Source organism: Capricornis sumatraensis, chromosome 1 (assembly GCF_032405125.1).
Source record: "Capricornis sumatraensis isolate serow.1 chromosome 1, serow.2, whole genome shotgun sequence".
NCBI lineage: Eukaryota > Metazoa > Chordata > Mammalia > Artiodactyla > Bovidae > Capricornis > Capricornis sumatraensis.
Genome location: NC_091069.1, coordinates 398430 through 410172, shown reverse-complemented (window position 1 = coordinate 410172; position 11743 = coordinate 398430). Strand labels below are relative to the sequence as shown.

At 59.8% G+C, this 11743-nt stretch overlaps 1 protein-coding gene across 1 annotated transcript; it reads right to left on the bottom strand.

Moving 5' to 3' along the window:
* Positions 1 to 1400: 1400 nt before the first annotated feature.
* Positions 1401 to 10928, bottom strand: ZMYND19 (zinc finger MYND-type containing 19). Its single transcript, XM_068983996.1, has 6 exons — positions 10848 to 10928; positions 9539 to 9598; positions 8641 to 8747; positions 7909 to 8049; positions 1751 to 1931; positions 1401 to 1612 (listed from the first exon to the last, which is right to left on the bottom strand). Exons 1-6 carry the CDS (start codon positions 10896 to 10898, stop codon positions 1469 to 1471), a joined length of 684 nt encoding a protein of 227 aa, XP_068840097.1. The 5' UTR covers positions 10899 to 10928; the 3' UTR covers positions 1401 to 1468.
* Positions 10929 to 11743: the final 815 nt, after the last annotated feature.

The window sequence follows — 11743 nt, the reverse complement described above, 5'->3', positions numbered from 1 at the left end:
ACCCCACTCCAGTACTCTTGCCTGGAAAACCCCAAGGACGGAGGAGCCTGGAAGACTGCAGTCCATGGGGGTCGCTGAAGGTTGGACATGACTGAGTGACTTCACTTTCACGCATTGGAGAAAGAAATGGCAACCCACTCCAGTGTTCTTGCCTGGAGACTCCCAGGGACAGGGTAGCTTGGTGGGCTGCCGTCTATGTGGTCACACAGAGTTGGACACAACTGAAGTGACTTAGCAGCAGCAGCAGCTAACCACAGGGGAGTCAGTGCTGGTCGGGAAAGAGAGACCAGCTGGAGGGCCAAGCTGGCCACTCCCCCAGGCACACAGGTGGGACACACAGCCTGCAGACCAGCGCTCATCCCAGGAGCCTGGTTCTGAAGGTGAATCGAGCACATGCGGCCCCAGGATGACCCCAGGATGCTGGCCGCACAGCACTCCCCGACCCTGTGCCCTGGCCAGAGCGGACCTCAGGCCAGCTGTGGTCTGCAGGACTGCCTCTCAGAATCACAGATATCCTCTTCCCCAACAGTTTGCTAAGCCCCCTGGCGGTCTGGGGCACCTGGAGCAGACCCCCTCGCAGCAAAGACTTGAACTTGGAAGAGGCACCACGGCCAACCTCCACGGCAGCCAGGTCTTCTCAGCAAAAACCCGTGGGCACTTGGGCCCCTTCCCTTAAAGAAAAGCCCTCCCTCGGTGTTGGGACTGAGGTGCCCGCCTGCTCCCCATCTCCTCAGTCCTGTTCTCCAGACACACTGTCCAAGAAGCCTCCAAGTTCTGCAAAGGCAGCCATGGAAAGTTCAGCTCACAGACCAAAGGCCACCCAGGAGCTGGCCCTGGTCAGGAAGGCACGCGCACAGCGTCCCGGCAGACAGCGGGGAGCCTGGGGGGCCGTGTGGGGCTGGGGGTGAGCCGGGGCAGTCCAGGGTGCAGCCACAGCTGCGTGCGGCCCCTGGGGGGGCTCAGCAAGGTGTACAGGACGCTGGGCGCCCAGGCAAGCTTCAAGTCACGGGGGCCCCCGCCCTGAGTGCCCAGGGGTGTGGGTGACAACGGCGGCCCCTGCTGGCCGCCGGGTCTGTGTCTCCCGAGCCCGGGGGCAGCCTCGCCATCTGTGCCCACGGACGCCGCCTGAGGCAGAGAGCAGAGCACGGCCAGGGTGCGGGCGGCCCCACTTTACTGTGCCTGCTGTCCCCCGCCCGCCTTGGCCCGGCCGCCCAGTGAGCGTTACAGCAAACGACCCTATTTGTACTTCTGAACCCTCCCGCCTTCCCCCCCAAAAAAACTGTACATGAGTTTACAAACATATTAACATATAAATAATGAGAAGCGTCCGGCAGGCCCTCCCAGCTGTCTCTGCTCCGGGGGAGCCTCTGGCTGCGGACGGGGGCAGGGGCGGTGCAGGGTGAACCCCGGGCCCGCCGGCCGGCTGCTGCGCCCCCGCTGGGGAGCCGGGAGCCGCGCGGCCGCCGCGTCATCGCTCGGGCTCCAGCTCGTGCGGGAAGGGGCGCCGCTTCTCCCGACAGTGCTTCTTGTGGGCCGGCCAGTCCTTCTGCTGGCACTGCGAGCCGCAGTAGCGCGCCACCTGGCAGCGCCCGCAGATGTTGAACTCCCGGAGCTGAAAGGACACAGAGGAGCCCGGTGCGGTCACACACGGTCCCGGGGGCCCCGGGCGCCCGCGCTGAGGCGGGAGGGCCCGGCTCCGGCCGGGCGGCCCGCGGGGAGCAGCGCCGCCCCGGGCGCGGCCGGCACGCACCTGCCTCTCCATCACCGTGCAGGGGGGGTAGTGGCACTCGTAGTAGGTACAGGACGTCTCCTCCTCCTCCACCACGTCCCCGTTGGCGTTGTAGTACCGCGTCACGTTCAGGACCGGGAACTGCTCCTCTATGGGGTCTGTGGGCAGCTGCTGAATCGCCAGCCAGTATAAGCTTTGCTCCCTTAACAAAAGAAACGGGGTTTCAGGTCCCCTTGGCCAGGAAGGGGCAAGGCACGGAGGTTACAGGAGGTGACCCCAGGGTGGACCAGCTGCCGCCCCTTCGCAGGACACCCCCCCCAACTGTGACCAGCAGTCTGACTGTCCTTTGGCCCACTGGCTCACCTCCCCGTAACACCCAGGATTCAGCCTGTTCCTCTTCTCACTAAAAGGCACAGGAAGGGCTGTGTGTGTCTTGCCCCTCAGTCTTCCCAACACCGTGAGAGCCGGGCACACGACAGGCTTGGAGACCACGTGGTTTCAGCTGCAGGCTCAGCCCGGCCTGGGCAACACCAGGCCGCCTCTCTTCCTGCTCGCAGCCCCAGAGGTGCGCAAATCTGCCCCTGGGGAGATCTGGGGATCTGGGTGACCCACCCTCTAGGTGCTGCAGTTACTCTCCACCCCCCGACTGCTCCTCTGCCTGGACGGGGCCAGAAGCTCAGAGCTGCCCACACCTGCCCCACCACCGCAGGTACCAGCGGACAGGTCAAACCCGAAGCAAGGAGCAGCCTACCCCTGGGGCCGGCCTTCAGAGGAGGCACCTGCTGCCCCGCGAAAGCAATGGGGTGGGTACTCCATCCCCTCCAACGTGCCTGCTGTCTCTGGAGGCCAGGCCGAGAGGGACTTGGATAAAAACAGAATGGTCTGGCACAGCACTGGGAATCTGCTATGCCCGCGCGCTCAGTCGTGTCTGACTCTGCGACCCCATGAACTACAGCCCGCCAGGCTCCTCTGTCCATGGGACTCTCCAGGCAAGAATACCGGAGTGGGTTGCCAGGCCCTCCTCCAGAGGGTCTTCCTGACCCAGGCAGGGACTGAACCTGTGTGTCCTGCACTGGCAGGTGGTTTCTCTGCCACTAAACCACCTCAGTAAACCTACTATACTTCAGTTTAAAAAAGAGTTTAAAAAAAAAAAAAAAAAAACGGCCTAAATGTAAGACCCTAAACAACAAAACTCTCAGAGAAAACCCAGGACAGGGCTTCACAGCATCAGACATGCAATGATCTGGGACGCGACAACAAGGGCACAGTGACGGAAGAAAGAAAAGGTTTTGTGAAAAAAGGTGTGAAAATGCAAGTATCTTGTGCATCAAGAAAACCAGTAGAATACGACAATCTACAGAGGGGAGGAAGCATTTGCAGACCCTGTTATCACCCTGAACAGAGAGCTCGGCAGCTCACCTGAAAAGCCGAGTTTTGAAGAGAGATTTCTCCACAGGAGACACACACAGGCCCCAAAAGCACGTGAAACGACGCTCAGCGTCACTGACCATCAGGAAGACAGCTCAGAACTGCAGCGGGGCCACCTCGCACTCCTGGGACGGCGTCTATCGAGCGACAGAGAGCACCACGTGCTGCCAAGGGCCTCCGCGCGCGGTGGGAGGGGGCAGAGCGCAGACGCCGCGGACAGCAGCCTGGCGGCTCCTCCAGAGGGCACGGAACTGCCACCCGATCCTGCGATCCCACTTCTGGGCGCCCTCTCAGGAACCGAAAGCAGAGGCCAGAAGAGCTCTTTGTGCAAGTGGGTCCACAGCAGATGAGGGAGGAGGCAGCCCAAGTGCCCGACGAGGGGCAGTGGATAAACCGAGTGTGTGCACGCACACACAGGTGCACACACCCATACGCGCGCGCACACACACACACACAGTGGAGTGTTACCTAACCTTAGAAAGGGAGCTCTGACCCAGGCCGTGACGCGGACGAGCCTTGAGGACGTGAGTGAGGAGGCGTGAGGGAGCCAGCCCCGAGGACGAGTGCCGCCAGCCCGCTCAGCCGAGATCAAGGCCCGGCGGCTGGCGGAGCGGCGGGGCTCGGGGGTCTGGGGGCGGGGGGCGCAGCGCTCTGTCAGGGCACAGCTGCCTTTGGGAAGAGGAGATGGCTCCGGAGGCCATGGTGGCGGCGGCTGCACTGCACTGCAAGTGTGCTCAACGCCACAGAAACACACTCGAAAGTGGTTAAACGGCGTCATCCGTGTTCCACCACAATACAAAGGTTTCTTTAAAGACGCAAGGGGTGAGAGTCAGGGTGGGGGAGAACGCTGGTGCTTCCCCAGCTCCTCAGAGGCCCTGGAAGGCCGACAGGAGGGGAGGCTCAGCCCCAGCCCGCGTCTGAAGACGGGAAGGGAGGACACTGCCCCTCTGCCTAGAGCACCTTCCACCTGGCTGGGCCACCCTGTGCCCACCGGGGTGATGCCGGGGCAGCAACCAGGGGTCCGGGGACCCCCGAGTCGAACGGGCCGATTCCCACCACGAGCCACCGGGCAGAGGCCACGGACGAGGTGGGAGGACACGTGGCACCGGGCGGCGGGGAGCTCAGGCCGCCCTCAGGACAGCGGGGCCCCAGCACGGGCGGGACTGCGGACAGGCTGATCGCCGCTGGCGAGCCACAGCAACCCTGACCAGCTGGTTCCTGGGATGACCAACAGGGAGGGCCCTCGGGGCAGGGCCCCAGAGCGCTGTGAGGCAGAATGGGGCCGTCCCCCGGCGGCTGCAGTGGTCTGCGGCAGAGCTGGCCCAGGCCCACCCTGGTCTCGTGCGAGTGCTGAGCCACCTGCCTGCCGACCGCTCAGCCGCCCCTACACTTGTCCTGATGACACAACCTTTTGTTTGGGGTTTTTTTTTTTTTTTTGCTGTGCCACGCAACCTGTGGATAGGAATAGGCGAATGGAATGCAGATGACCATTGTATCTACTACTGTGCGCAAGAATCCCTTAGAAGAAATGGAGTAGCCCTCAGTCAACGAAAGAGTCCGAAACGCAGTACTTGGGTACAATCTCAAAAACAACAGAATGACCTGTTCGTTTCCAAGGCAAACCACTCAGCATCACAGTAATCCAAGTCTATGCCCCAACCAGGAATGATGAAGAAACCTGAATTTGAACAGTTCTAGGAAGACCTACAAGACCTTCTAGAACTAATAGCAAAAAAAAGCTCCTTTTCATCACAGAGGATTGGAGTACTAAAGTGGAAAGTCAAGAGATTCCTGGAGTAACAGGCACGTTTGGCCTTGGAGTACAGAATGAAACCCGGCAAAGGGCAACAGAGTTTTGCCAAGAGAACGCACTGGTCACAGCGAACACCCTCTTCCAACAACACAAGAGGCTGACCCACACATGGACGCCACCAGACGGTCAGCACTGAAAGCAGACTGACTGCAGTCTTTGCAGCCAAAGATGGAGAAGCTCTATACAGACAGCAAAACCAGGATGGGGAGCTGACTGTGGCTCAGATCACGAGCTCCTTATTGCCAAATTCACACTTAAATTGTAGAAAGTGGGGAAAACCACTAGACCATTCGGGTATGGCCTAAATCAAATCCCTTATGATAGTACAGTGGAAGTGAGAAACAGATCTGATAGACAAGAGAGCCTGAAGAACCATGGACAGAGGTCTGCCGCGCTGCGCAGGAGGCAGTCACCAAAACCATCCCCAAGAAAGAGAAATGCAGCAAGGCAACGTGGTCGTCTGAGGAGGGCTTACGGAGAGCTGAGGAAAGACGAGGAGTGAGAGGCAAAGAAGGAAAGATACACCCAGCTGAATGCAGAGTTCCCGAGAAAAGGAGAGACAAGAAAGCCTTCTTAGGGGAACAATGCAAAGAAACAGGAACCCAACAAAACGGCAGGGACTGCAGAGCTGGGCAAGGGAACTGCAGACGCCGCGGGAACATCCGTGTGAGGGGGGCTCGATAAGGGACGGAAACGCCGAGGGCCCAACAGAAGCATAAGAGGCTAAGAAGAGGCGGCAAGAATACGCCTAAGAACTATTCAAAAAAGGTCTTCACAACCCAGATAATCACGATGGTGTGATCACTCACCTAGAGCCAAACATCCTGGAGTGTGAAGTTAGTGGGCCTCCCCACAAACAAAGTGAGTGGAAGTGAGAGAAGTCCAGCTGAACTATTCCAAGTCCTAAGAGATGATGCTGTTAAAGTGCTGCACTCCATATGCCAGCAGAGTCTGAAAATTCAACAGCGGCCACAGGACCGGAGAAGGTCAGTTTTCATTCCAATCCCAAAGAAAGGCAATGCCAAAGAATATTCAAACTACCATACAATTGCACTCCTTTCCCATGCTGGCAAGGTAATGCTCAAAACCCTTCAAGAGAGGCAACAGTACATGAACCAAGAATTTCCAGATGTTCAAGGCAGACTTAGAAAAGGCAGAGGAACCAGAGATTAAATCGCCAACACCTGCTGGGTCATACAAAAAGCAAAGGAATTTCAAACCAACACCTACTTCTGCTTCATTGACTAAAGCTAAAGCCTTTGACTGTGTGGATCACAACAAACGCGAAAATTCTGAAAGAGATGGGAATACCAGACCACCTTCCCTGCCTCCTGAGAAATCTGTATGCAGGTCACGAAGCAACAGTTAGAACTGGACATGGAACAACAGACTGGTTCCAACTAGGAAAAGGAGTACGTCAAGACGGTATATTGTCACCCTGCTTATTTAACTTATATGCAGAGTACATCATGAGAAACGCTGGGCTGGAGGAAGCACAAGCTGGAAAGATTGCTGGGACAAATATCGATAACCTCAGATATGCAGATGACACCACCCTTATGGCAGAAAGTGAAGAACTAAAGAGCCTCTTGACGAAAGTGAACGAGGAGAGTGAAAATTTTGGCTTAAAACTCAACATTCAGAAAACTAAGATCATGGCATCCGGTTCCATCACTTTATGGCAAATAGAAGAGGAAAAAGTGGAAGCAGTAACAGGTTTTATTTTCTTGGGTTCTAAAACCACTGCCAACAGTGGCTGCAGCCACGAAAGTAAAAGACACTGACTCCCTGGAAGAAAAGCTACGGCCAACCTAGACAGCATATTCAAAAGCAGAGACATTACTTTGCCAACAAAGGTCTGTAGTGAAAGTTATGGTTTTTCCAATAGTCACGTATGGATGTGAGAGTTGGACCCTAAGGAAGGCTGAGCAATGAAGCATTGATGCTTTTGAACTGTGGTGCAGAAGAAGACTCTTGAGAGTCCCCTCGGACTGCAAGGAGACCAACCAGTCCATTCTAAGGGAGATCAGTCCTGAATATTCATCGAAAGGACTGATGCTGAAGCTGAACTCCAATGCTTTGGCCACCTGATGCAAAGAGCCAACTCATTGGAAAATACTCCAATGCTGGGAAAGACTGAAGGCAGGAGAAGGGGGCGACAGAGGATGAGATGGCTGGATGGCATCACCGACTCAATGGACGTGGGTTTGAACAAGCTCTGGGAGACAACGGAGGACTGCGGAGCCTGGCGTGTGGGGTCCATGGGTTACAGAGTCACACAGGACTTAGCGAGTAAACAACAAGAACGCAACCTGCGGGTTCTAAGTTCCCCAACCAGGGTTCAAACCTGGGCCCACAGCAGCGAAAGTGCCAAGTCCTAACCACTGGATCACCAGAGAATCCCCAACCTTCCTTTTTGTTGATGAAACAACCATCCTATCCCCAGCAGAGCAGAAAAGTGCTTCGAAACAAGCAACTCCTCAGTGCCACCGGCCACTGCTGAGCAGTCAGTGTGCAGCCCCGGCGGCCGCTCCTGAGACCTCCAGGTGGTTTTGTGGCTTGCCACATCTCAGCAGGGGAGCCAGCAAGGGTCCTATTTTTGCTTCAGCCAAATTGGGCTCAGTTTCTGTCACTTGCAACCACAAGTCTAGACTACCGTAATCCCCAGGAGGATAAGAACCCTAACTGTCAGGAGGCTCTGCCTCCTTCAAGAGCCGTGTGAGGACCTCTTAGTCAGGATCAGGCTCTAACACTGGAGTCTGGACCAAGGAGGGGCGCAGACTGCCCAGCTGACCTCGGAGGCACTGTCCTGCCTGCACACCTGGAGGGAGGTGACCAGCACTCCCAGACCCACAGAAGCCGCAGAGCCAGAGCCGAGCCGGCCTCCCTTGGCAGCGAGCCTGGCGGGGCCGCACTGCCAGGCCCCAGGAAGACCTACCTCTGCTTGCTGGAGGCCTCCTCGGCTCTGGGCCGCCAGCCCCACGGCACCAACTGCAGGTTGTCCAGTCGATTGTCCACAGTGACGGCGTTGAGATGCACCACCTGAAACCCAGGGGCGATGCCTCCCCTGTGCCGCTCCCTAGGAAACAGACAGTGCTCCAGACAGGCTCCCTGACCTCTCGTCTCAGCCATGCGCACTGAATGGCCCTTGGCCCATCGGGAGCATGGCTGCTGAGGGGAACCCAAGTCTGCCGGTCTGTGGCCCAAAGGGGACAGGCCAGCCCCTGGACTTGAGCGCTAGGCTGCCAGGAGCCAAGGTGGAACCCCAAGTCACCTCGCACACAGCCTGGGGGACACCACCGAGTGGGCCCAAGTACTTCGGAACCTCAGCGTTCACACAGAAGGGAGGACGGCTCTTCCCCAGGTCCCACCGACAAGCTCAAAAGGACCTAGAAGGGGCCAGACTCCACCCGCCTCCAGAGGCGCTGTGGCCTGAGTGCTGGGAGCAGGAAGGGCACATGGCCTACAGACTCTCAGGCCACCCTGCCAGTGCCAGGGGACGCAGAGCAGCCATCCTCCCAGGTAGTGGCAATGACAAAGAAGTGACTGGGAGGCCTGGGCAAGGTATTATCTGTCGACGAGGGCAGAAGGGTCTCTGGCTGCCCAAGTCCCTCGCACCACAAGGCTGGTGCTAACCCAGAAAGGGAAGCAGCAGCTTGGAAACACCTACCACAGCAGCTCATGAAGGAGCCTTCCCGACCCCCTTCCTCGGTTTTTGTCAAAGGCATATGCAAATATCTTAGCACCATTTCCATCTGCATCTACTTCCATCCGGGCCTGAGAAGAAACAAGAAAAAGCTCTGTTAAAAAGCCTGCAATTCTCCACAACATTCCAAATTCCTCTCAGAAAAATGAAGGAAACAAACAAGCCAAAGGGACAAAGGCCAGGCCTGTTCCTGGGACCTTGGTGGTCTCTGGAGGCTTCGAGACACGTGGCATGGAGAAGTACCCGCCTACATGAAGGCAAGACACACTTAAGAACCACTCTCTGCAAAATACTGTGGACGTGGACACAGGGAAATAAATCTCCCTACCCTTAAAAAAAAAAAGTCCCTAATCCAGTAAAAAGAAGGTAAGCCCTGGAACAAGCAAGCATCAAAGGGTGAAGGGTGAGACAGGAGTGGGCTGGGTCTACAGGGTGGAGGGAGCAGCAGGCAGGTGACGACTGGAGCCCAAACAGCCAGGTAAGAGCAAAGGCACCCGGCCCTGCAGGAGGCCGAGGCTGGAGAGGAGGTGGGGCAGCCCTGGACAGTCTCCCGGGGCACAGCAGTTTATCCGACTGAACTCAATCACAGACATGGCACCATTTGTCTCTTTTTCGGGAAGAGCCTGCAAGCAACGTCGAAGTGAGTAAGACAGCAAGCATCACGGAGGCGGTGGGGAGGGGGGGGTCCACGCTGACAGACAGGTTCCCTGGAGACTGGCCAGGGTCCTGGACAGGGCTTCACCGGCCTGCTTGAGCAGCTCACATGCAAGGGCCTGCCTCACATCACAGGGGTGAAAACCCACCCCTCATGACCCCCCTTGGCACGACCGTAGGCAGGCCAGCAAAGGAACAGAATCCTTACCTCGAACGAGTAGCCCTCCACCAGCGGGATGTCCTGCTCATCTATCAGCGTATACTTGGTCTGGAAATTAACGTTTGAAGACGTTACATTTGGAATCAGCACAGGGCACTAACAGTAAGCAGGAGCAGCCCTCACGGGCTCAGAGAGGCCAATCCACCCTGAAGGTAGGCAGATGTGCCAAAGGCTGCTCTTTCCCCACTTAGCACGGTGCACAGCTGTGGCACCAGGCCCCACCTGCCGTCTGCTCACGACAAGCCATGAGAAGTGCCTGAGAACTGCTCATCCACTAAGCTGTGCGTTTCAATGTGTCGATAAGCCCAGTCCGAGACCACGGTGTCACAAGAATAGAGGCAGGGCCCCGGGATTGAAGCAGAATATCTGGAAGGTTCCAACCATCAGGCAGGCAGCACACAGGTCCTCACGGAACTGTCTCTCCTATCTCTTCGTCTAACACGTTCCAAGTTAAAGTTTTAAAGGATAGCATTACTGCAGACAACCGCTGAGTTGCAGAGATCGCAAGGCTAATAAGGAGCCCACCCTTCCGTAGTTAGAAAGTGACTGCCCTTTGCGGGAGGGCAGGAAACGGTCCCCGAAATGGACCAGTCTCACTTTCGCTTGGAGAGCTTTTTACTAGTTATCTGAACCGGCTTTACCTTCATCTGACTGCCTCTGCTCCTCTCTCCCACCAGAAGCTTCCGCCGCTGGTGATGGGAACAGGGTTCCCATCCAGGGTAAGGTCCGTGGCTGGTTCAGCTGCACGGCCGGCCGGCTCCTGGAAACAGCCAAGCCTCAATGCCCACAGGTGCCAGGAAGCCCCAGCCTCGAACACGCGGAGGGCGGGGCCCGGTAAGGGAGAGAAGCAGAGGGAGGCCCCGCTCGGCCGAGGCCAACTGAGGCTCAGCCCGACGGGGCCGCCGCGAGCAGCCCGAGCCCTGCGCGAAGCTCACTACGGACCCGCAGGGGCCGACGGAGACCGAGCGCGCTGCCCCGGAAGGGCCTGCGCTCCCCGCGGCCGCAGGCACAGCCGCAGCCCCCGACCCACGGCGCACGGCCGGAGCCGGCACTGGACCAAGGCTGCCCCGGGAACCAGGCCGCCGGCGAACCTACGGGCCTGTGCCCGTGCGTCCCGCCGCGCTGGCCGGGCCCTGCGCCCCCAGCCTCGCACCCCCGACTCCGACTCCGACTCCCAGCCCGCGCCCGCGACCCCCAGCGCCGCTCAGCCCCTAGCCTCACACCAGCCCCGGCCCTCGGCCCCGGCCCGGCGCCCCACGCCTCCCGCCCGACGCCGGCCCCAAGCCGCGCCGCGCACCTTTCCGGCCACCCGGCCGAGCCGCACGATGCCCAATTTGAAGTCGGTCATGGCCGGGCCTGCGCTCGGCCGGCGGCGCCGCTCCCTCGGGAGGTGCCGGGGCGGGGCCGCGGCGCGCCGGGCGGGCGAGTGGGGGCCGGGAACGGGGCCAGGCGGGCGGGCGGGCGGGACGAGGCTGGGCCGGGGTCGGGCCGCCGCCGCCGCCGCCGCCGGGCGCCCGCCGGACCTGCCACGCGCCGCCGCCGCCGCCGCCGCAGCCGCCGCCACCACCGCCGCCGCGCGCACCTCCGCGAGCGGGGCCAGGGGCGGGGCACGCGGCGGACACACCCCCGCCCGCCGCGGCCCGGCCAATCGCGCGGCGCGCAGGGCGCCGGCCGGCGCGCGCCGCCACGCCGCAGCCAGTGGCGGGAGGGCGAGTGCGCAGGCGCGTTGGGGCGCGGCGAGCGCGCGGGGGAGGGGCGCGGCCGGGGGCGGAGCCTGCGCGGCCGCCCGGCGCTACGTCAGTTTCGCGGGAAGCTTTGTGCGGGAGGGTGCGCCCCCCGCTCGCAGCGCGGACCCCCGAGCCCGGCCTCGGCACCCTGGGCCGTCCGGGCCCTGCAGGTCGGGGCTGGCTGCGGCTCCCTGTGAATAGTCCGTGGACAGAGGGCTGGAGGTCGGGGTGGATTCGCGGATCCGGAGTCCCGGGGCTCCTATGACTCCGTGGCTGGGTCCAGTGCCCTCGGAACGTGGGAGCCCAGCGAGCGCTGCTGGCTGACCGGGAACTGCGCCGGCCCTTCTCCCTGGCCGCCTCCGCGCATGGGCCGGGATCAGGATCCCATAGCCCATGCTTGTGTGACACGATCCTTCCCTGGGCTTCGAGAAGGGGCGCTGAAAAGCCTGCTCCAAATCCTTCCTGA